Source organism: Apus apus, chromosome 4 (assembly GCF_020740795.1).
Source record: "Apus apus isolate bApuApu2 chromosome 4, bApuApu2.pri.cur, whole genome shotgun sequence".
Lineage (NCBI taxonomy): Eukaryota > Metazoa > Chordata > Aves > Apodiformes > Apodidae > Apus > Apus apus.
The window spans coordinates 105,582,395-105,608,889 of NC_067285.1; the positions used below are offsets into that span (position 1 = coordinate 105,582,395).

The 26,495-nt window shown below is 36.4% G+C and overlaps 1 protein-coding gene across 2 annotated transcripts in view; it reads right to left on the bottom strand.

Moving 5' to 3' along the window:
* Positions 1-3,446: 3,446 nt before the first annotated feature.
* GRK4 (G protein-coupled receptor kinase 4) overlaps positions 3,447-26,495 on the bottom strand; it is a 39,016-nt gene continuing 15,967 nt past the window's right edge. The window contains exons 4-16 of one of the 2 annotated variants that reach the window (XM_051619038.1): positions 25,705-25,782; positions 24,465-24,565; positions 23,007-23,099; positions 21,560-21,623; positions 20,663-20,803; positions 19,168-19,358; positions 12,679-12,716; positions 10,087-10,176; positions 9,413-9,621; positions 8,480-8,617; positions 7,714-7,851; positions 5,879-6,001; positions 3,447-4,346 (exon numbers count right to left, since the gene is read on the bottom strand). In XM_051619038.1, the coding sequence (XP_051474998.1) occupies positions 4,293-4,346; positions 5,879-6,001; positions 7,714-7,851; positions 8,480-8,617; positions 9,413-9,621; positions 10,087-10,176; positions 12,679-12,716; positions 19,168-19,358; positions 20,663-20,803; positions 21,560-21,623; positions 23,007-23,099; positions 24,465-24,565; positions 25,705-25,782 (1,458 nt within the window). In that variant the 3' untranslated portion in view covers positions 3,447-4,292. Of the gene's footprint in view, positions 4,347-5,878; positions 6,002-7,713; positions 7,852-8,471; positions 8,618-9,412; positions 9,622-10,086; positions 10,177-12,678; positions 12,717-19,167; positions 19,359-20,662; positions 20,804-21,559; positions 21,624-23,006; positions 23,100-24,464; positions 24,566-25,704; positions 25,783-26,495 lie in introns of those variants that run through there. The other variant, XM_051619039.1, reaches the window with a different exon arrangement.

Below are 26,495 nucleotides of genomic sequence, written 5' to 3' on the forward strand. Positions count from 1 at the left end.
CCTAAATGAGCCAGGCAGACACTTCAAATCATGCTGAAAGATGCTTTCCATTAATTTTTAAATTTTAATTCCACTTTTGGAGCACTTCCTCAAGAAAGTATTTTTTGAAAATCTATACCAAAGTAAAGGTAATAATTCCAATGATAAATTAGTGTAATACTAAAGTGTAAACCAAAGTAAAATAATATTATTACTGTTGACTTATTTCAGTAACTTGTTAATAACTATTCTTTGTTATTACAAATGGCAATGAGAAATTTCTTACACCAGTATGGCTTGAAAAATAATCTAAGTGCATTTTTTAAATGGATTTTTAGTTGTTTTTAATAGTTCCTACCATTGATTTCTCAAATTACACAATTTTTTTCTGAGATGGAGATAATTCTCCTTCATAATAAAAAACCTTAACATCTATTTTTTAAGAATAATTTGGAAATAAAACACATCCAACATCATCTATTAAAGGCTAAGATTGCCAAAAGCACTCTGTCATGGAAATCCCCCAGGTTTTTTTTTCCTATTTATAATTTTACATTAATTAAGTGTTCCTTTTTTCAACCACAACTGTTCTGTTGTTCTAACACAGAAACTTAACACCACCTCTATTATGAACACTACACCTCTCAGGGGGTGAGGCTGACAATTATTTTTTTTAATAGAGAACAATCCTGAGGCATGAAAATTCTATTCACTTGGTCAGAACATTCAAAAGCATTAAGTAAACTGATAAGATACTGGTATATTGCTTCACAGTTTCTGAATTTTCAGCTAAAAGATACAGATTCATGAGGTATGCAGAAGCAGACACTGAGACTTACACACACAGATGCTTGGAAACACAAGCCACAGAAAAGGAGGGCTGATCTCATGCAAGTTATTCCACTGAAATCCATAGATTTTTCCATATCTTGCACCAGTAGAACAAAGCAGGTGGGCTGCTGGACTGTCTCACTGCTATTAAAGCCTTCTTAAACAGGGCACAAACCTTTTAGCAGGGCTTGTAGCAATAGGACAAGGGGTAAACTACTAAATCTAGTAGACTAGATATATGATAGAAATTTTTCACAATGAGGGTGGTGGAACACTGGCACAGGTTGCCCAGGGAAGCAGAAAATACCCCATCCCTGGAAACATTCAAAGACAAGTTGTATGGGGCTCTGAGCAACCTGATCTGGTTGGATGTGCCTGCTCATTGCAATGGGGTTGGACCTTTGTAAATCCTGTCAACCCAAACCATTCTATGATCTAGAATCTGAATTAGTGGAGGTATAATGAAGCCATACTGAATGACAGGAATTTCCATTGGCTTTTTCTTTTTTAAACAGCTTCACGGAAATAAAAGGCCACATAATCAGTATTACACAACCTGCTGCCTTCCCCCTTCTTTGTCTCCATTGTGTCCCACAAAAATCAAGAGCAAAGTTCATATCAAGTACCACAATATTTTGCTTTTAGGTGCTCTTCCCTCTTACCCTTTAAGTCACATCAAACAGCATCATATCTTAATTTCCATGTACTGTATAAGGGGAGTTGTGCTGATCCTTCCAGCTTCCTGTCTTTTCTAATTCATTAGGGGATTCACATTAGATAATATCCAGTCATTATTATGTGGTTTATTTCTAGCTAAAAGGGGCAAATTCATAGTAGAAAAATGCCATCTTGAGCCTACTGAGGAAAACAAACAAACAAACCCTTTCCCCCAGATGGAATGTAGGTCCTAAACCTGCAAACATGTAATTATTAAAAAACAACTCCATAGCATTCTTCAGACCATAAAAAAAAAACTAGTTGTGAAATTAAACTAAATAAAGCTTCATAAAAATGAACAAATCCTCCACTTTTTTGTATGGTTGGAGTTCCTCATACAAAGAAGTGGGTGTAGAAATAACCACTTCTTAGGAACAATTTCCTTTTTTTCTTCATCTAGCCTTTTGTCTTCATAGATCCTTGGAGAGTGTTAAGTCTCAGCAATCCAAAACAGAAAAGTTTACTTAAGATCTCTCTCTCTCCAATATGGAAAGATAATTTTAAATACATGATTCTGTGATCAATAGAGTTTCAGATTATAATTTTTTTATTATTATTTGTTAGAGCCAATTCCTGTATTTTCTTAATAAAAATTACTCAGCTTGTGTACATGGTATTCTTGCCCAATTTTAATGTTGCTCTGAGCAGGCATTAAATCCAGACTGTCACCCCATATGTCTAGTGTTAATATGGTCACCTTTGCCTCAAAACACCAAACTTAAGATCTTAAAAAATTAAACCCCTTAATCAGAGAAACCTGATTTATATTTATAAAACAGTTTTGTTACTTGCCTATTTCTCCATTCCTGTCTTTTTAGAGTCCTGTTACTGTGGTACATACTAAAGGGGGTTAGGTCAGATCACACCAGTGCACTGTCTCACACATAATGGTTCCAGGCAACACCCTTACTGCAGGTATTTCCCTTTCTGTCAAGCATCCCATCCCTTCACTATTGCATCAGCCTGCCTTCCAGCAATTCATTCAAAACTCCCTCTGCCAGTTTCTCCCTTTTTATTTCCTATGGCAGTCATTTTGCTGTCCTCTGTGCTGTTTTAGATCTCAGGAAAAATGCACTGAAAACACAGGATAAGACTCTTATTCCTCATTTCAGTAGCCAAGAGGCTGAATTTCAGACAGACACCAGCTCAGCCCTAGTAGGATTCTGTAGCACACTGGTTTCTCAACTTTTTTCAGATTCTAACCTTTTGAAACATTTGTCACTGGAGACAAGATACTGTGAATTAAGACAGGACAATAGGTTTCACTACCAAATGTATCTTGTGAGTTTCTCAGAAGCAGTGGGTCTGTGGATCACACGCAGAAACCTATTTGAGGTAGAGGACTATTCAGGTGCTCTGTGTGTGTAATGGAAGTATGGTCTGGTTGGTGCCCTAGAGATGTGAGAAGGAAAAAAAAAAAATGCATGCTCAGTGAAGAAACCTCTTCAGAATACAGGATGAAATATGTAACAAAATTAATGTCTCATACTCCAAGAGCATTCTGCTGTATTTCAAGTCCCTAACTCAAATTTTGAAGAGAAGAGGCTTTTAATGAAATGTACTCCCTCAATTTATCCTCAGACACAGATTTATAGTTTTACTAGAAAATTTACAAAATAAAAAGTCTGGCATACTTTGAGTCCAAAAGAACAGATGTTTGACAAGCTTTCAAAGCAGCTGGAAACAGTTTTCCTAGTGAACATCAGGTAATTGTCACTAAATCTTCCATACCAGCTCCATGTCTGCATTAAACAATCATTAAAGGCAGGTTTTAATGTTTAAGTTTTTTAAGGTTATATGAAAATATTATTTACATTGTTAAATTTGATATTTAATATGACTTTGTCCTTCCCTCAGTGGCAGTGATTGCTGTCAACTCTACAACATTGTGTATTACAAAAAAATAAGCAGAAAGCAGGTTCCTAAAAAGAGCCCATGCTTTCTTTTTTTAACCCATAATAAAAGTATAACATCCTACATGGTGTTGAAAATAATTTCATTTACAGTAGAAAGGTGTCCCCACAGGTAAAAAGAAATCCTTTTAGTAAAGGCAACAGAGTATTCAAAATAAAATACAAAATTTTGGCATAAGTCTACTTGCATGGTCCATGACAGGAAATTGTATGGAGAGGATATGTAAGATGGGTAGAAAGGAGATGAGTGGGGTAATACAGTTTGTTACAGGGTTAAGATAATGTTCAGAATTCTCTATATTTAGAAATACAGAAAGACATTCCACAGAGCCAGGTAGTAAAGAGCAATTGGTAATAGCTGGCCACAGTGCATTGAATTCCTTTTTCCTTAGCATTTGCTGGAGAGATACATCAGCTAGTAGCACTGCCATGCTGCCAGGTAACACCAGAATTAGGGAATTGATGAGTACAGCACTTTTAGTCTTAAGAGAACTGCTAACAAAGATCCTAATGAACAAGACAGCTTTTCCCAGGAACATACAAAATCAAGTTACATTGATGCCATAGATATTATCTCTGTGCTTTAAAAATCCTTTTAGCATTTCCAGATTCATTCCACTGGGAAAAAAAAAAATCAAGATAAATCAAATACATACAGAAACACACTCACTCAAATAGCACTCGCTGCTTTTTGTACAATTAAGCTTTAGTGAAAATATACATCTTAAAACAAATGAAGTACAAATGTACAAAAATCCTTGAACTCAGATAAAAAATATATATAATACACTTTGCTACAGAGATATAAAACATTTAAAGTCTGCTCATCCTTTCCGATGAGAGTAAAATGATTTAAAGTCTAGAGGACTCCTGCTCATCGTCACTGCAGTCAGATTTAAAGCAGACCTGCAAGAGAAGACAAAGAGCCAATTCAGCTGCAGAACTGACATTATTGTCACTTTGTGTGCTTTATAGGGCACAGACAGGCTGGGGGGGTTTCTTTTTTCCAGCTCATTTTACTCCATACTAACTGAATTATTTGGGAATATGAAAGGAAACCACAACCCAACTCCAAATATCAAGTTGTTAAAGCTCCATTTAACCATAAGATACTTCCTTCTTTTAACTTCACAGGACAATTAACTGCAATCTTACTTCAAACCCAACCAAAAGCTCTCAATCTGTATTAATTTTTTTACGACTCCTTCTAAACACAAAGAACCATATCTTGGGACAGCCTAAACCCTGGAGATTCAGCTTCAAGAAACTGCTGTCAGGCACGAGTTTTTACTTTAGCTATGTGGGATTATTAGTACATTTAACCATTTCTTCTATTCCATTACTGTAAGTGGAAGAAAAGTGAATTTGAACTAAAAATGACAGTACTATTATAAATTCCATTAGCACTGTGCCTTTTTAGAGAGGTGAATTACCAGGTGACAACAAAAAAACATCATCATGCAATTTTAATACAAGGCCCTGTTGTGGCTACTTAATGGTATGCTCCTAGCAATTTTAAAATTCCATTTCTGCTTGAAAGCAAAAGTAATTTCTACAGAAGTGTTCTCTACTGGAACATACTCATGCTTCTCAAGATAATTCCACTAAGTGCAGGCATACTGAGTAAGCAGAATTGTGTACATCATCTTCAACTGAAATCCTTTAAAAATAGCCTATTTCTCATTAACTATAAACAAGCACAATATGCCATGTCTTTTAGGTGATAAATATTCAATTAATATACCCCTATATATTTCCTATAGAGTGGGAGCTGTGTGTGTATGAAGACTGCATTATCAGAATCTATAAAAACATATATTATGTTGTTGTTTTGGTAAAGGCATTAAACTTCCTAAGGTATTTAAACATTTGTTTTGTGACACTTCACTCTCATTCATTTAGAAGCCATTTTTACTTTTTTGCTTGATACACCCGAAAGCTTCATTGGGAGCCCAGCTTTCTAAAGAAGCGAGTCCTAGGAGTTGCATTGCTCCAACACTCTCACTTCTGAGCTTCATTAGTCATCTGCAAAGTTTTTATTATCTCTGAATAATAGTTCAATTATCTCTGAAGTCATCTCCCCAGAAGTTTTTATAAACACTGGCAAAATACATAAGGGGTAAGACCCAAATTAGTATCTTTAGGAAAGAAAGATCTATAGCATAGCCATTAACAGCACACACTACCTTTTCCCCAGGGAACAGCTAGGAGACACTACAGGAAGACAGACTGTCAGGGGAGGAAAAGCTCCTGGAGTTATAAGGATTGCTACAATTTCTGAAATGCAGTGCAGGGGCAAAGCCATAATGCACCAGATTATATTAGTTTCAGTATTAAGTGAACAACTTGTTTTTCCTAAAATAAAATAATATAAAAAACTGAATGGATGTTAAGGTCTTACTGGTAATTTTCTTATGAAAGAAAAGGAAAACCCTTACCTCTCCACTAAAAAGTCTGTGAAAGAAGCCCCTCTTTGGTTTAGGAGACCTCTCTCTGTCTGGTGACACAGTACCATCAGTTTCATATGCATTTATATCTTCAAAGCATCCCGTTTCAATCATCTTTGAAACACAGGAAATATAAATGAAATATCCAGCCAAGACTCTCAAACACATTTCATGTATTTACTTCAGCTGGGTACTCCTAACAGCTTCCAAACTCATCAGTCAAACTACCCTACTTGCAGAGCACCATGAAGGAAAGCACAAAGCCTATGCTGACTCTCCTGTGCATCCAGCAATCTGAAGAATAGCAATGAGAGCACTACCCTGCAGGTAAGTACTCAGATACTCCCTTGCTTTGCTAAGGCATTTCTTCTGCCTCATGCAACAAGCAGAAGTTTTTAGAAACAGCAACTGATTTTCTTTTCATTTATTCTGCTCATTTTGGAGCAGTCCAGCCTAACAAATATAATGTCTCTATACCCTAGACTGATTTTTATTAATAAACATGACATTGAGCAGGAGAAGTTACTCTTCTATGCAGAACACTTAGTACCTGCATAGTATTAGGGGGAATACCTGTTACATAGGGGACAAATTGCACCCTTGGGCAAAAAGCAGCTGGTGTCTGACCACAGTAATTTAAACATAATTCTGGTGGTTTGGACAACCATCTATCAAAAGACAACATATACTATAACTAAAAATAAGGCAGTGAGATAGAAAAGGCAATGCTTTGTGGGGGGAAAAAAAGAGAAATAATGAAGACACATTTGTGGAGAGAAGCAAGGGATTTTTAAGTAATCTCCACTTGAGTACACAGAAAACAAAAGAATTAAAACCAAAATTGCCAGGTGCAGAAAGGACAGCAGAAAGAGTAAATGCCAACATAGTGTAAGAAATATTTATTTCTTCAACAGCCTAAGGTTCATGGCTTCTTAGTGAAGACTTTCTATGTCACATAACAGCTTTCAAATCTCCTTCTTAAAGAAATGCAAAAAAAAAAAAAAAAGGCAAAAGGGAAACAAAAGGCAATGTACTTTTTCTCTGACAATAGAAATTGCTCATGTTTGTGTGTTCAAGCTTTAAAGAAAATTAAAAAATCATACTAGGAAAGAAACTACACTGTTAGAATTCAATGAAATATTAATTTCAGAAAGTTATGAACATCTTATAATAGGGAGAAGGCATTCATAACAAGAACTACAATTTTAAATAACAGTTACCAAGCCCACTTAAATACAGACTTGAACTGCACACAGAAGTAGGAAAATTCTAGTATTCTATGCAGAAGACTAGAAAAGTCATTCCCTGGGCAGATGAAAAGCTGTAAGAGGGAGTTTGACTCAACCAATATTGAACTGTTTTGTTTTGAAAGTTTAGAAAAGGTAAATCTGCAGTTCTGCATTATTGTGTCACTTGGGCACTGTTGATACAGGGGAATGAGACACAAACAGCTTGCACTGCACCCATGTGCTGTCAGATACATTGAATAGCATTCTACCCCTCTCTATGGACAGCAATATTGAATAACAAGGGACACAAGAACTAGAAAGACATGGTCATACTGAGGCTAAATACTGTTCTGTATGCTGTACCTATGATGACAAGATGCCAGATTCCATTTATGCAAATTTACCACAGAACCTCAATTTTTAGAAAGCTGTTTATTGTTTGGGAAAAACTTTTTTCTGAACTCTCTCAGCAAAAAAGTCTAAAGCAGAAACTTCTTTACATCTCTTAGAGGAAGTCAATACTACAATTATATTCCTTATGAAATCTTCTATATTGCTGTGCTAAAGAAAACAAATCTTTTATGAAATATACAATACCTCATTTTGCCAAGGGATTGAGACACAACCTGTAACAAATTTGGAATAGAAGTCATCATCTGTAGTATCCAGGTTCACTCCTTTTACTGTTGAGAACTGCTCTATGTCCAGGACATCTTTACAATACACGGCACGTGGCTGCAGTACAATACAAGATTGCTTCATTAAGGTTTTGGAGTCTCTTTGTTTGGAGTATTGGGGGTTTTTTGTGTGGTTTTGGGTTTTTTTCCTAGATGAGCTAATGGGGAGTGAAACGTCTGCAATTTTATATTTCACCTTGCTGATCACCAAATTACACTGTACTACAAAACAGAAATGTAAAAACTTAAAAGACACTCTCCATAAGGCACCTGAGCAATTCCATCCATCCTACAAGGAACAGAAAAGAAATATCAAAACCAGAAACAGCATGCAACTTCTCTGGATTTCTTAATTGTTGTCATAATTCACTAATGTTCTGTCACCCTCCTTTCAACTCCAGAGTAAATTCTTCAAAGATAATCTTCATCTGTTCAGCATCCAAGCTATGGAAGCAGATTTAAGGGCTAAGGAACGAGCTACAAAGCTCCTTAGAGAAATATAATGATTGAAAATTGTTTTGTCATCTCAGATGAAATGCTACAAACCAATTAGTTATCAATAGCTACAATGGCATTCTCCTGCATATTTGACTAAAGGTTTCTCTGGAGTTCACATGATTGCTGACATAGAATTATGACAGTTGTTGCCTTTTTAGATACTAATCAAATCTGTCTCACCTACTTACATCTGGCAAGAATGGAGGTTCTAACATGTTAGCTTCCAGCCTCTTGAAGTTAATATTCTTAAAAATAGGATGTTGCTTTACAATAGCAGCTCCATCTTCAGTGCAACCCAGTCGTTCTGCTGGATTTTTAGCAAGTAACTACAAAGATACAGGAAAAAAAAGGCTTATCCAGTGATACAATCCCATAATTAAAAAAAATAATTATATATATCACGTCTTTCAGTAAGTTTATTTTGTTACTTGTTTTATTAGATGAAATTTATCATCATATCAAAATGAACAGGAAACCCAAAGTGCAACATTCTGGAAGCCAAAAGTTTTTCGGTAGACAAAAGAATGCCTGAAAGCAGAGCATTTGAAGATTATACCCAGAGTGATATAAAAATATTTTAACTGATGTCATGCAGAATTGTGAACTTTACTTACAGGAAATAGAGACTTGCTTTTTTTTCCAATGGGCTTAACTGATGCCCATATTTTGTGTAAACTAGTAAAGAAAACTTTTGAAGCTTTCCATATAGACTTGCCTCTGATTAAATTTCAGTACATGCAAGATAAAAAAAAAAGCTGCTGCCTCATACAGACTCTTTTAGGCAAGAAAACTAGTATACCACTCTGCCATTTCTCCCCATGCTGTACTGAAGTTGAACAAGCTATTATACTCCATCTATAATTACATGTGGTTCAAGGCGTCCTGGACCTTTTCACTGATGTGATGAAAAATCAGTTTATGCATCTTGAGTAAAGTCCTGAATTGTCAAAGTTTGATAACTGAACAATTTATGGACAATCACAAACTTCCAGCTGAACTAAAGAAAGACCTAAGAACTCCAGCTTTGAAAATCTTTCAATAGAAAATGTTAAAATAAAGTAACTCATCTCTTAAAAAGGTTTAGAAATTTAATTTTCAAACCTCTACATCTCTTCACCCACCATCCTGCAGATGGATTTTGCCTCCTCTGAGAACTTCTCTGAATATGTTTCCTGGTCTTCCTTTACCCTCCGGTCAATCTCATCCCGTTTGACCCTTTCCTTGTGCTTCCTGAATGGAGACTGTCCTTCAATCATTTCATAAATCAAGCACCCAAGACCCCACCAATCCGGGCTGAATGTATACTTTTCGTTTTTGAGCACTTCTGGAGCTACAAAACAAAAACAAAGAAACTCTTCTGTAGTTTGAAGAAATGTTAAATCCTGCAGTGATGACTCTATTTATATCCGAGAAAAGCACTTAAGTTCTTTAACACTTAAGATCAGTATTGTTTACAAACCCAGAATTAAGTTTTTCCAAAACCTGGAAAGAAATGCATTGTCACGGTAATTCGTCTGCTTACCTGTTACCCTAAATCTCTCCAAACCTCAGAAAAAATATTAGATGTTTTCTTAAAGTTCTACCTAACGCTAGAATTTCCAGAATTTAGTTTTCAAGTTTATCAGTAGCCTTATAATTGACTACTAATGTCTGCTAGCACATATTGTAACCCTTCTTCCCATAAAATGTCTAGCAAATAGTCCAGGCCCAGTATAGTTCTTCAGACAAGTCATTCATATATTCACAAACGCAAATTTTCTCGTAAAATGTAACTAGCAAAGGATACTTTACATACCCATGTAACCAACAGTCCCAACCCGACCTCGGACGGTTTCTCCTTCTGGAATCTGCACAGCTAATCCCAGATCTGAAATCCTGATATGTCCTATTTATGATAAATCAATTAGACACAGTCAGCAAATAATGAAGTATTATCACTTTCAAAACTAAACCATTTCTGTAGCATACCTCAACAAAAAAAACACCCCAAACCATCAAAACGTGTTCATAGCACTAAGTTTATTTAACTCAATTAGAATTGAGTCATTTATCATTACTCAACTCTTTCTTAAATAAGTAAAGGAAGAAAGGCACAGATCTAACTGACTTCCTGAAGGTCATACAAAAAATAAATTGCTTTTAAGTACTCCAACTCCTAGTGCTGACACAGGCTGCTACTCTAAGATGAAGAGAAATGATGACTGCTCATTTCAAATTCTGTATTAATGCATCAGGCACGTGTATTTTTTCATTCTGTATTCCTGCCACAAACACTTTGCTTTCTGACTTCCTAACAAAACACCAGAATTTACTTTTCTTATTCCAAATGTGAGAAAACTGTAGCCTGAGACACCAGGTTTTCCTCTAACAAAGTACCCTACTAATGCTAAGCCCAAGTAATTGGAATTGTTATCCTCACTCCCACCTCACAAGAAAACCAGCCTAGCCATAACCTACTTAGAATTATTTATCTTGTAACATGTCAATTCAATATTAGGCTTTCTCCTTCTCATGAATCAATCTAATGTAGAGAACAGTTTCTATATGACTTTATTAGCCAAACTTCTCAAGTTGATTACCTTTCCTATTATGCATGGCATTTATACTAGTACCTATAACGTAGCAGTCTGGTGGCAGACCATGATTTGTTATGAACAACACTGCTGAGATGGAGAAACAGTTCAAGAAGGGCAATGGGAGTAAGTTCACTCCACCCTCCCTTACATTCCCATGGACAGGTACAGTTCTGTGCTGGACAGACTCCACAGCACATGATTCAAGATGGTTCAAGGCAACATCTTTATTGACAAGATTCCAATTTAAAAACACCTAAGGTACTTTCTTAAGAAAAATACAAAAGGCTAGACAGAACACAAGACAATTACATTTTCAATTTGATTTTAAAACAGAAAATTGCCAACCATCTGTAGTAGAAAAATTCAAGGGCAAAAACCAAACAAAAGCAAACCCACACTTATTTCTAATACTGGATATAATGACAGAGACACTGCAATTTATAGGAACATCACAGATTTACAGAATAATTCAGGCTGGAAGGACTTCAGAAGGTCTCTAGTACAACCTTCTGAGCAAGAGGTCAGCTGAAAGTGTTCAAGGTTTTACAAATCCTTGTCTAGAAAACCCCCAAGAGTGGACACTGCATTACCTCTGAGTGGCCCATTCCAATGCCTGAGTGTCCTTTGTGCATGCGTTCTCTATCATGCAAAAAGCTCTACAGCATCAATGTTAGTTAACAGCATGTTAATTTCTTATTTGTATCTGATAGAAAATCAAGGGGTGGGGAGACAGAATTGAGAAAGTCAAGTGCCACTCTTTATACTGGTAGGAAATAACTAAATGCTTTTAAGCAGCAAATGCTATTCTAAATACATTCAGATGCTCTTCTATTCCCTGACATTGATGTGCTCCTTTCCAAGTGCAAGATCCGACCTCCTGAAGCAATTTTCTAATTAGTCCCCTCTGCTTTCTGGAACAAGATCAAAAGTCTCCCTGGCAGAGAGAAAGCTTGCTAAGGCAGTCCTGCGAGGCTACATTTTTCCTCAAAGAAGCCTTCAGCTTTTGTAAGGCATTGCTGGAGAGAAAAACTAAAGAATGCATTTGATGTCTAGCAAAGCTTAGCTCTGGGAAAGTGCCCAAGCATGACCTTTCTAGAAATTCATCAGTCAGAACATGCTGATTTTAGAAAATAATTGTGCTTTTCCTTAACTCAAATACTCAGCAATTACAAGAACAAACTCCACAGCACAGAAGAAGGTAATTGCTGCACACATTCTACAATGAATTAAAGAAATTCTGATTAATTTAATACAAAGTTATTAAAATTAATTAATTTGGCTTTTGAAGACAAAAAAACTACAAACACTTCTTCATATTGTTCCCACTTCCTTGATTCCTTCCAGCCACATATGCATGAGTGACCATCAGACCTGTTTTAGTTGAAATGTTAAAACAGAGGTGCTTCAGATTTCTTTTCTTCATTATTGCTCAAACACCATAGTTCACTATGTAAAATTCTGGCCCCACATCTAACAAATCATGTTTCCATAGCCAAAGAAAAGACAAAATGAAAACAAATCCATAGAAAAGTTTTAGCCATCTTAAATCAAGGAGAAGAGGGAGGAGGAGCAAAAGGGGAAAAGGAGCCATTTTATGATGGGAAACTGACTCCTCCAACATCATTATCATTGTTTCTTAAAGACCCAGTATTTTCCCCTACTTTCTAAAAACTCTGGACAGTTTTTTCTTTACTAATTAATTATTTGTCAGTCAGGTCCCTTTTATCATTAAGAAATCCCTTTGATTTCTGGGACAGTATTAATTAAATTTGTAATTCCCGATTTCAAAATTAATTTTCATTTTTACTTACCACAGTCATCAAGGAGTATATTCTCAGGCTTCAAGTCTCTACAAATTAAACAGAATAGAAATGTAAATTACACAAAGGCAAAATTATTAGCCATCAACAAGTGCAACTGAGGCAACTTGAGACTTCTTGGTTCTAATTAAAGCTGTTTTTTTTCCAGTTTCCACCTATACACAAAAAAAGTGAGGATGAGGACCTATAATATCAATAGTTTAACCGCAGAACTTGAGATCCATTTTTTCCCAACTCTCTAATCCATTTATATCAACAGCAGCAATTCATATATCACAGATTAAAAACCCCTACAAAACACTAAAATCCTGATACGAAGAACCACCAAACTACACCCAAATTTTTGCTCATAAATGAAAGACACTTCTTCTGAGAGTATGAGCTATAATTGCAAAACACACCAGTGTTCAGTGCAGTTTGGTGCTGGCACTTTGCTGTATTTCACCCCAGGATGTCAAAATATCAACTAAAGAGTAAAAGTCCTGAAATTAAGCCCAGGCTTAGTATCATCCATTCACAGAATCACAGAATTGTCAAGGTTGGAAGGGACCTCCAGAGATCATTCAGTGCTAGAGCAGGATGCCCTAGAGCACATTACTCAGGGCTGCATCCAGGCAGGTCTTGGAATATCTCCAGAGAAGGGGATGCCACAACCTCCCTGGGCAGCCTGTCCCAGTGCTTTGTCACCCTCACTGCAAAGAAGTTCTTCCTCATGTTTAAATGGAACTTCCTATGTTCTAGCTTGTGTCCCTTGCCCCTCGTCCTGTCACTGGGAACTGCTGAAGAGTCTGGCTCCATCCTCCCTGCACCCACCCTTCAGATACTTGTAGGCATTAATAAGGTCTCCCCCAGCCTTCTCTTCTCCAGGCTAGAGTCCCAGCTCCCTCAGCCTTTCCTCATAAGGGAGATGCTCCAATCCCCCAGTCATCTTTGTTGCCCTCCACTGGATTCTCTCCAGCAGTTCCTTGCCTCTCATGAACTGGGGAGCCCAGAACTGCACACAGTATTCCAGATGTGTTCCAGACTCAGACTCCATTCCTTTAATTTGGACATGGAGCTTCTAAAGCTTTCTAGACCCTTAATCTAGCTAGGTTCTTTGCAATCAACTTCCTAAGACTCTTTACTACTTTTCTGTAAGCACTGAAGTTTCATGTGAAACATTTCATGGATATTAAAATGCTAGCAAAACTCAGGAAATACTAAAAGGGTAATTAATTCAGTTTTGCAAGTCTGCATTTTATAGGCATCTTCTTGCACATTTTTGCCTTAAGAACAAAAGAAGAAACTCAATGGGTTATTTGCATTTCCTATTCCCTCAAGGAAAATATGGGAAGTCACAGAAGCTGAACCAGAAGCTATTCAGAGGTTACTTCTAGGATTTATCTTCTAGCAGATTCTACTGAGAACTTACATATTTTAATTTATATAAAATATATGCATATGCATGGAAGATATGTATAAAATATATAATGTATATTATATATATAAAACTGTGGTATACATCAGAAAGTATCAGGACTGCAATACAACCTCAGACTTATTTCACCATAAATATTGTATAGGCAGGAACAGAGAAGCAGTTCTTGGCTAAAGATTCAGTTATTGTTGGAATAGATTATTAAAAACAGTATGTACATGTATGGGTATATACAGTTATGACAAGAATAGTTATTAATATACAAGCAAAAATGACTGAATAATATTTAAAAGAACAATTTTAGGAAGAACCATTCTAGAATTTACATTCAAAATGAGAGAGAAATCTACAGAGAGGTATTTGCTCACCAAGAAATCTGTATGCTTTTTTCCCCCAAATACTGATAAATTGATGCTCTGAAGTACGTGCACACACATTAAATGTTCATTATTTCAGGATATTAACTACATAAAGAACTGAGCAAGACATTTTGCTTCAAATATTTCTAAGTCTAGACAGTCCTCATAATGTTAATCATTTGATGTTAGATATGAGATTACAATCCCAGAGAAATCAGGATGGATGACAGCACAAAACAAAAAAAGCATCCATGCCACACCAGTATCAAAAAAGCAAAAGAAAATTCAGTGCAAACTTTTGGTAGAAATACATCTACTAATGAACATAACATATGTTTAGGTCAATTAAAGCAAAAAAGTTTAAAGAGCTCCATCTCCAAGAAGGTTGATTACTAACCAAAAACCTAATACTTACTTGCAGCATCTGCTGCTTAATAGAAACTGATCCTGTTCTGATGTTATTTTGGTCAGTCAATAGTAAAACTTGTTTCTAGCCAAAATTCCCTCTCTTTAATGCTGTTAGATTCTAGGCCTAGCAGTTTGCAAAGAAGTCAGCTTTTGGAAGTGTTCAGCTATTCATTCTAGCTCTGAGACAGTAGCTTTAGGGGTATCAGCCTTCTCCCTCTTCCCCTCCTCCACCACAACAGAGGCCAAAGTCACAGTTTCCACTGGAATACACAGACAGGAGTCCTGCACTGGGTAACAGGCAACTCGAGCTGAAAACCAAGCTCAGAACAAGAGCTAGCAATGCAATTCTAGCCACAAAGGCAGTTTTCCCTTATGAAGCAGAGAAAGGCCAGAGGACTGCAAAGTTCACAAAATGAAAAGGTTCATTAACAAAATTAGATAAAATTTCTATATTTGTTTTAAATTGGACTGAACAAGCACTAGTGCTATAACTTACACCAGCCTTCCCACAGAGAAAACTTTTGGGTAAATAACCTTCAGAGGATTCCACTGTAAGGATGTCTATTCTGAGCACAGAATCACAGAATGGTCTGGATTGGAAGGGACTTCAAAGACCATCTAGCTCCAACACCCCTGCCATGGCCAGGGACATGTCTCACTAGACAAGGTTGCTCAAAGAACCATCCAGTCTGGCCTTAAACACTTCAAAGGATGGGGCATCCACAACTTCCCTGGGCAACCTGTTCCCGTGTCTCACTAACCTCATAGTAAAGAATTTCTTTCTAACATCTAACCAAAATCTACCCTCTTTCAGCTTAAATCCATTACCCCTTGTCCTCTCACTACAAGCCCTTGTAAAAAGTCCCTCCCCAGCTTTCCTGTAGCCTATTCAGGTCTTGGAAGGCCACTGTAAGATCTGCCCAGAGCCTTCTTTCCTCCAGGCTGAACAGCCCCAACTCTCTCAGCCTGCCTTCATAGGAGAGGTACTCCAGCCCTTGATCATCTTCATGGCCCTCCTCTGGATTTGCTCCAGCAGGTCCATGTCCTTCTTGTGTCAGAAGCTGCAGAGCTGGACATAGTACTGCAGGTGGGGTCTCTCACCAGAGCAGAGGGGGAGAATCACCCACCTTGACCTTGCTGGTCAAGCTTCTTTTGATGCAGCCCAGGATATGGTTGGTGCTCTGGGCTGCAAGTGCACATTGACAGCTCATGTTGAGTTTCTTATGAACCAACATCTCCAAGTCCTTTCCCTTAGACCTGTATTCAATCCACTCTCTGCTCAACCTGAATTTGTGCTTGGGATTCTCCTGATTCATGTGGAAGACCCTGTACTTGGCCTTGTTGAACTTCATGCAGTGAGAGGCAGGCAAAGCACTACAGCTTCAAAAGGTCTCAAGCCTGATCTTTGATCTTTCAGGCATATTCAGTGGTATGATGAGCACCTACATGAGTTTGAGAAGAAAACCTATGTAGCCACACAGATTACCTGAGAAAAAACAGTATCATCCTTGAGGAGTCAGGAAACTCCAGCAATTATGTCCCTTTTGGAAAGCAGGCACTTGTTCCCTACTCTGTCTTACGCAAATCCTGTCTTTGCTCTATGTATTATCAGGCTTTTTATGTAGCAGATGGATGAACACTCCACTACTGCCTGTTCCTGTCTGTTTGCTTATTTTTCCTATGTCAGCAACATATGGCAGGTTACAGATAGTTCCACCAGCTCCTGTCAAACAAGCAAACCAGCTCAATTGCTGTAACAAGACTGTGCAGGGCCCTCCTTCCAGCACTGCACCTGTTCTTTTAATCCACTGGGAACCCCACTAACAAAATGGCACAACTGACAAAAGGGTCCTACAGACAGAAGTAACACCCCTGCCTGAATGTAATAACTGGTATAAAGACACATGAAACACATAAATAATCCGGATGTTAACAGAGAAGAAAGTTAGACCTATTTTTTTCCCACTTTATAAGGCACTGATGGTGACATACCCCAAACATATTTATAACAAATTCACTTTACTGTGAATACACGATGTACAGCCACAAGAACAGCTTCTCAATAAAATATTTTGTAACAGTGTGTTACAGAACTGAAGTCAGCTTTCACAATTTAAGCTGTTTGTCTAAAGAGAGTTTAAAACACCTCCTTTAAAGCTGGAAAACAAACGCAGTAACAGATCTTGAGATCTGGCACCAAGAAAAAGAAACGGCTCCAATTTCAGAAATTCAGTGGTCCTACCAGTATGAAATGCATTCAAAATGGCAGCAAAATAAAAAAATATCCTAATGTATTTTCTTGCCTTGGAGAATGAAAAAATACTAGTTACCATAATTCAGAAAAATAAATAATTGAATGAATGGAATTAAGCTTCATTATGTTCTACATCCCACAACATTAAAACTAGAGGTTGCCAGCCTAGCTTCATTGGTGAGAATAAAATAATTATTGCAAATTTTCCCAATCTTGCTGTTTCACTAATCAGATAAAAATCACTGCATTTCAATTAAGATGCCTAATAGAGAATTTTGATTGTGTAACATATCACTATAATTGATGACATTCTGAAGACTTCCATAACCACCTGCTTTGGCTTCTTGACTTTAGAACTGTAAAATTTACAGCTGTGCTTCTAAATGAATGGTACAAAAAAGGAATACATATGGAAAAAACAAATCAAAACTGCCGTTAGCAAAGGAGAAGAAAAAATACTTTGTTTTACAAGATGTTAGTCATTTGATATTAAAAAGCACAGGGCTGAAAGTGATTCTACAGAGAGTGTAAATTATCCAAACATTTTCTAGTTTTAGTACTCAAGCATAGCAGAGCTGACAATAATTATTCTCTTTTCACCTGTTTACATACTGGGCAGGAACTCCCTTACCGAATGTCCTATACTGAATTGTTTAAATTACACCTTCTGTTATGATTATGATTAAATTTAAACGCTTTTTCCTCTCAGCATACAAATCATTCAGTTACTAGCACATGTACAGGTAATTTGGTCCTTAATTTTGTTAGGAACAGAGAAATAAAAATAATTCCAACTCTTAAGAAGAAGTTTTACTCAAGAGTTGGTTGTGAAACTATTTTTCTCTGCACATAAATTTAAGGTCATGCAAATTTTTAATAATTGAAAACTGATGATGTAATAGCACAAAATAGAGCAGAGATGTAGACACCAAGACAACTCCAAGATCACAACCACTCCAAGATCTGGAATTACAGACAGAGAACACTAGCATTTTAAGGCCTTCTTGTAAGCAATAGCTAACAAGTTGGGCTTAAACACAAAGGCTATGATAATTTTGTTGGTTTGGGCTTTGTATTGTTTCGTATTTTAAGCAGTTTTGTTTTCACTTGGGCAATGTGAAATGACCTACTTGTAGCTCATCGAGAAGAATGATGAGCAAAACCATTCATCCTTGCTTCCCTCCTATATGCATGCCAAAACACACTGTGTGACACTGCAAGATGGGCCAAATTGTTTAGGGAGCCACACACAACAATCAGCATAAGCCTGATTTACTCTGTGGTTCTGCAACATTCTGCTGTATGTCTTCTACACTGGGGAGGGAAAAAGACCAAGGCTTATTATATTAAAGTTACACAGGATTACCATTTAAATCTTCTTTGAAAAGAAGTGGTACTTGGTGTTACACACCAGAAAGATAAAGAAAGCTTTCTTGGTCCACCACTAACTTTGTTTTGCTTGTTCTGAAATACTAATGCATGCCAGGGCTTAAATGATGCATGTACAGAGACAGAAAAGAGAAGTAAGATCATACAATCTCAAATGCAATGCATGGGGTTTCTGACAGTTTCATTAATTCAAAAGTGATAGCATTTATTGGAGGAACCTGAAATAAAAACAGAAGAAAGAGGGCAATATGGGTTGTAACTGACTCTCGGACATAGCAAGCAATACAGCAAGGGACGTCTAGAGCCTCCTGTGAACTACTTTAGAGTGGACATGAGTACAATCCCATGTTCCTCAAATTTACTTGAATTACTGATTAATTTGTTTAGCAAAAAAAACCAACAACCAAACAAACAAAAAACCCCAACTTTCAATCATTTTATGTTTTAGAACGTAGAGAGTATCTAGAGCCCAATTAACAGTAAGAAGACAGATCAGTAATTCTGAAGGACATGCCCTGAAAAGAAGAACTAAACAATTTTATTGCTTCTTATACTATGAAGTTGAAGCATAAATTTGTTTTAGTAGAAAACAATATATCCAATGCTGAACGTATCCAACGTTCAAAGTATTTGAGACTATAGATGACACTCACCTGTAAACAATTCTCTCCTTCTGCAAATCCTCCAGACCACAGCACAGTTCTGCAGCATAGAAAATAGCCCTTTCTTCATCAAAGCCAGGATTTCCCATGTTATATATGTGAAACTTCAAATCCCCTCCATTCATTATGGTTAATACTAAACACAGGGCATCCTTCGTCTCATATGTATAGGATAAACTAACCTAAAAATGGGGCAGGGGGAGAAGACAACCATTACTCATTCATACACCCCAGTACAATTAATTTACAGATTTTTTTTCCCAACAGCATAAGAATCCTTTTTTGAAAACAATAAACAAACACAATAGGCAAGTAGAGAATCATTCCTGTCCAGTACTTGAAGAAATAAAGGAATACAGACTAATCTGCATGTATGCACAAACCCTACATCACCATACAAAAGTTTAGTCACTTACCTGTTCAGATACCAGATTTACTCAGCTGCGCATTATCTATATTACACTTTGTTAAGCTAATGTGTGCATATACCTTATTTCACTAATACCTCATGAATTATCCATTAAATATTAACAACTAAATGACAACAATAAAATGAAAAAATAAACTCAGGGGAAGTTTACCTGGTCTAACTTTGATCAGTCTAAGTTATTTCACTGCTTAGTAATTAAAGCTACTAACAGACCTAATTTATATGAAAATACCAGGTACTAAAACTTTCATTCAGTGGGATTTCTACTAAAAGTTATGTTGATTTAACATCCAACATACCTCTTTAAACCTTAATACATGGCCAAGCAATGTAACTAAGGCTGATACAATAAACTGGTCAAATTTAATGCGTATCTTGAAATGTATAAGCAGTTGAACCACAAATGCTACAAAAATACCTAATGATAAAAAAACTCTACTATGTAAACACACAGAAATGCAGGATATGCAGCTTCTAATGGCAATTAAATGGCAGACTCTCACAAAGTCACTCTTTTGTAAGTGCATTTACAAATTACCTCCAAAAATGAAACTAGAAATCAGCACTAATTACAGGAAAACAGGTGCATGGGAGGGAAGAAGGGGGTAAAAGAAGCAACCAGAGAGCAATGCATTGGAAAAAGAGACAGAGAAGAGAAACAGGAAAGGAAAAAAATGGCTGGAACAAAGTATATGGAATATCCTCAAACATACTCAGTTAAAGGCTGCAGCAAAAATAGAATTTAAGAAACTATTCAAGTCTTAGTACTACAGAATAATCTATTCACCTTTAAATAGAGGTAAAAAAATCAGTGGCACCAGCATGCTGAAACACAACCTGATGTTTGCTTCTAAGTGAGAAATAAAGAGGGAGACTAAACTAATTCAACAAAAGATCCCTCTGCACAGAATTACTCACAATCACACACAAAATATACTTATTATTCCATTAATTATTTATCTCAGCAGTCATACATGCTTTAAACCAATTAAATAGTCTTGTGCCCACAATCTCCTGGAAGAAAAACTGAGAATAAGATCAGAAGTAGATACTTACTACAAACCTACTATTCACTTTCTCCAGAATTCTTTTTTCGTTTAGAGCCATTGATTCTCCTTTCCTCTTCTTTATTCTCTTTTTTTCTAGCTTTTTACAAGCATACATTTTTCCTGTTGCCCGTACTTGACAGGCACATACCTAAAAAAGAAGGAAGGTGTGTCAGAGATGCTAGGGGTTTTTTAGAATTTTGTTTAAAGAAGGTAAGTTTTCATTTTCTTTTTTCACACTCTTACATCCCCTCAGAAAATCAATCATCAATACAGAGCTTTCACCCATGAAACAACTTTAAAAGGTCACAAAAGCTGTAACAGAAGTAGACCAAGTTATTTTACAGGGCCAAACCCATTTTTGTTGGGGTTGAATAGTTCAGTAAAGCTGTGGATCCTGTGCTGGTGAAACACCTGACTGTGTTTAACAATCAATAGATGCCTAGGCAAGCAGGACAGAGGACAAACAAACATCCATGCCATAATCAAGCAGGAGAAAAATAATAATTTAGTAACCCTTCTTCCTCTTCAACATAGGGTTCTGGTTAAAGCACAGAGAGGGATAAAAACCCCAATGAATTATAAACAGATTGAATAAAGTCTATCGTTTTTTATCATATTAATTAATATTCTACCTAATTATTAAGCAGAAACTACATTTTCATTGCCAAATGAAATTTCTAAACAGAAGCAACTGCTGTTAGTTGGTGCAAGTTTTCTCCAACTTTGTGCATGACCTACAACACTTTAACTAACACTTTAAAAGTTTTGATTGATGACAGTTTGCCAGGTGATGTGTCAAATATAGACTGTTAGAGTCAGAAGTTAAAAAAGCGCTTCTCCTTTGTATTAACTTTATTTTTCTTCTCGTAAGGATTGCCTGGCAGAAAGATACTTCTGTACTCACCTCTCCAAATCCACCTTTGCCTAGTACTCGGTAATGCCTAAATGTGTGTTTGGTTACTGGTTGCCTGATGAACAGAAAGAAACGATTAGTGCAACAGGAATTACAAGAGCCAGTAATGCCCTCCCCACCCCAAGGTCTGTCCTGATTTTCTCCTTCCTGATCTATGACATCTTACTGAACAACAGTTGCCTTAACCTCATGAAGACAGTATTATAATAAGCTGAATTTCAAACGAAAGGGATGCTCTGGTTAGAAACACTGGCTCCCTCGTGTGGTCGGCAGACATTCATAATAGCAGGAAGAAAAGCTGATCTCTCAGGCCCTGTGATTATTCATGGTTAGGCCTTATCTGTTCTCATCAACAGTCAATTTATCACCTCTAGTTGTCTCCCTTAGTTGCAGGATGCTGACATGTAGGCTGCTTTTCAATGAGATCATGCTTACAATGCAGCAGTTAAACGGTACATTATATCTGATTTTGCTTTGCCGTTTTGCATTTACAAAAAAGAAATACTTGTGGTATGCAACAGCAGCTCAGGAGACAAACTGTGAAGGTACTGATGCAGTGGAAGAGGAACAGATAACCGGAGGCACTAAAGGATTCAGCCATTCTATGCTAGGGCACTCCTAATCATAGAATCATAGATCATAATAATGTATCAGAGCAGGTCTGTTTCATGATGGCGTGGGGTTTTTTAGTTTTGTTGTAGAAAAGCATTCATTGCTAATGCAGCAAACAAATAGAGGTTAATTTGGTAGAGAATTTGGTGTAATTGAGTAACTTCCCGAGTTCCCTTCCTGGCTTTTGCTGGTAAGTCAGTCAAATAAAAACACTGGATAATTTGATTGACTATATAATTAATGCTCAAGCACCTTAATGTTTGATACCAAGCAGTGCTGAATCTAATCAATTTGTACCGATTTCAGCCTTCTGAAAAAGTCTGGACACTTGTTCAGTATTGATTTAAAAGCCCAAACTAGATTCTGATATATACAAATCTTGCTGTCTTGTAATTGCTAGATCTGTGTCCGTGGCACCCTGAAAAACGTATTAGTTACCCAGTCACCTAAAGGGTTATAAAGCTAGATTAATCTGCTTATTAACCACTAATTAGACCAACTTTGAAACTACAGGATGATAGTGTTCCCAAGAAAGACTGGTTTCCCACTGCACACTTGAGAGCCAAGCATATATCCATATGATAATAAATTTACATTTACATAATTCAAATCTACCACTTAAAGACTTCTGGATAGATAAATCCATTGGAGTACTGGCTCTCTCGCTGTCCGAGAAACATCATCCTTTACATCTTGCCTTTCAGATCATAATTTCTTAGACAGGCAGTGTCATTCATTAGATCTCTATAGTATTTCTAGCATAACAAGCAGAACTGCCCCACAAAGCAAAGCAAAATTATAATGCAAATATTATAAATAAACTTACTTTTCCAACCATTTCCACTGTAAAAAACGGGAAAAATACACACTTTCTTGGTAAGCTTCAAAAGGTCTTTTGCTTAGATATTCATGGACAATTCTAGCAACAGGAAAAAAAAAAAAATCAATCTTATACTGAAAAAAAAATGAAATCAGGAGGTGCTATCGCTCTATTAAAATATACATATCAATGTAGCTGAAGGCGGAAAAACATTGTCACTGTGTTTTACAATGGTTTTAATGTAGATGTCTCACAAAGTAAGTACCTGTCACAGATAATTGTTCCTGTCAAAACACTAGGGAGTGCTAAACTATTGTTATTTATTGCAACTAGGACATCTGACCTCTGCATTCTCATTGTCCCCAAGCCCACCTAAACATCAGCCTGTCGATAGCTTTGCAATGCACATAGGACCCCACAAATATGACCTCTGAAAGATATTTACAGGAAAGTACCTACAAGTTTTCATACATTCTTGGAAGACTAAGTTAAAATTTATTCTAGAATTTGAAAGTGAAATACCATAACTGCCATATTCCAAACTGAACAGAAGGTACCTTATCTTTGCTCTTAAATTAAATACACCGAGGGGAGGAGTTGTGGGAAGAAAAAGGGAAAATTCAAACTGTATTTAGATTGTTATTGGACAGAGGAAAGGGGATGACCTCCACGACAGATCCTCCATTTGAGACATGTTTTACTAGGCGTTCTCACCCCTCCTTTTCAATCTTATAATCTCAGGTCGTCATAAAGTATGCTTATTTTTGTTGCTGCGGAAATGACCCAAGCAGTGACAAAACGGGTTGTAATCCTTCAGACATGATCAAGCATGCCTTGAAGAACCAGTAATATTAGAAACATCAAGTCTTTAGAAAGATATGCAACACTGGTAAACATGTACCATCCCTCCAAGAAAAGCTGCTGCTGCTGTGTGAAATACCACTTCATGACTTCAGAATGAAATCAAGTTGTATTTGTTTGTGTTAACTATCGTGATCAATCCTCTAATCAGCCATCTTAATGGAATATAACTGTTGGCCTCACTTCAACCCATCTGCAAGAACCATAAATTGTGTAAAATTGTTCAGAAACCTATCAAGCTCTGGTTTATAAACTTCATTTTTTTCCATGTACCTTCATCATGGAAAAGAAGTCACTCAAAAGCTAAGAATACAATAAAGAGAAATATTATCCTACCTTGAAGAATAGTTGGTAGCAGATACTAGTGTGATTTTATGCAAAAATACCATTAATTAAAAAGCTCTGCAAAAAATCAAAGTCCTACATCACATCTGAAGAAAATCTAGTCCTTTAAAAAAATCTGTTTCAAATTTCTTACCTACACTCATTCCAGAGATCAAATGCACTCCTGGGTGTAGTAACTTCCCCTTTCATTTCTCTCAGAAGCACACAATTTTTTTCTCCTGTGATACTGAAACTTAGCACTATGTGTTTTTAACTTACCTAGTACAGTCCATAAAGAGATCCTTGGAAGGGTTCTTTTCCAACCTTGCTTTACACTCATTTACTGTTTCCTGAGGTATTTCTGGCAAGTGTGCTGCAGACTTTGCATAATTAAAAAAAAAGAAAGAAAAAAAAAGGCAACAATGAAAGCAATTTTGTAAATCCATTGAATGAGTAAAAGTTCTGTATTAGAAGTGAAATCTGCTAATACAGGAAAAGGAAAGGAATTGTTTGGCTAAAAAGAAAACCAAGAAAGTAATACTCAGGCAAAATTTTTGTGTTCCCTATTACAGAAAAATGCACTGAAAGCTGTTACAGTTATTTACTATTTCTGAATCTGGGGAAACAAACTTGGCAATAAGTAAAATTTCTTTTCCCTTCTGTAAGTCTACTACCACAAAAGCAAGTTATCTGTTTGGTTTGGCAGGATGGAAGAAAGGGGTAAGAAACACACAATTTGGGAAACTATTTCAAACCAACCCAAGGAAACATGTTTTTTTGCAAAAACTGCATGTGACTTATGGTCCCAAAGAAACTCTTATCTGCTCTTAAGGCATCTGCAAACCTTAATTTGGAGTGAAGCCTTCTCAAGATGACCAAAACAAGAGAACAAGCATCAATTCATAGAAAGCAAACATCTAATTATAAATCCACAGAAAAGCTTCCATTGGACACCAAAGAACAGACTCTTAAAGCTCAATCAGTGCAATCTAATATATGCTAAAGATCAGCTATTAGTGATCTACATGCAATATAGAAAAAAACAGATTGCTATAGAGCAAAACAAAACAAAATAGCATTCCACTATGTGAAAACCTGCAGCAATTCTGAAAATTTACAGCAAAACAACCAAGGCCCCACAGGAATCTGAAAGAAGCCTGAGAATTTAAAGAATTCCTCATTCTTATGTCATCAGACTACAAAACTCTTAAGTTAATTTGTTTATAGCTTTTTTTTAGGTGCTAAATGAGTTTGTTTAAAAAATATCTTTACTTGACACCAGTATACTAATTAAAAACATAGAAGAATAAATCATCTTATAAGCAGAGATTAGTTAAGGTTTCTACTCAACTTGGTAAGTCTCACAATTTTAGGAGGCAGTATACTCTTCAGAAAGGCAAAAATGGGACTAAGGAAGTTTCCAAGTCAATTTACCAAAAATGACAGAGTCACTTAGAACTGTATTTATCTGACATTTCCAAAACACTTGAGAAAATATGTTGCAATGTAATATATTTACCCCATTAGTGAAGTATGTCTCTAAAACTTTCAGGCCACAGTCTATACGCTTTTCATCTGAAGATACCTCATATTCTGCCTAGGGGAATGGAATTGAAAATTAAGTTACATTCAGAGCTATTTGGTACTACAGTATTTTTACATGATGCAAGGTAAATTTTATCACGAATAATGCAATGCTCCTAATATAAAAGGAACTGAAGGCTCTCACTTTTAAAAATCTCTTTAAAGATTTTTAGGCTAACGTAGTGAAGCATGTATGAACAGTCTTAAGAAAAAGGCACATGGAATTTAACTTTTGAAAAACAGATGAAAACTAACAATTAGTCTAAATGCGATTACAGAAACTGCGTTCTAGAGGTAAAATTAGATCAATTACAAAGGAATAGTATTCATGTAGTATTATAGGACAGAATGATCCAGATAATTAAATAAGAGTCCAATAATCAGCTTTTTCTTTGCTGTGTGGTTTTTTTTTCCCCTTCATGTGTGTTTCTTTACTACAGCCTTGGATAAAACTAATAAAACTACTATTTTCAACAAGGTCATGTTAAATGGAAATAAGTGAGATCTAAACCAACACCTGGTTCATTCTTTAAGAAAATAAAACCAAGCAGATACAAAATGTGAAGCTTTTGACTTAGTAATATATGGTACTGTGATGTAGAAAAAAATATGGTGCAATGCAGTGGGTTTTGGAGATTAACAACTGGTAGCTTAACAGATCTTCAGAGGTAGATATTTATGAAAAGCAAAACATTGAACAGATACTAGTATTGAAAAACTCCAAGG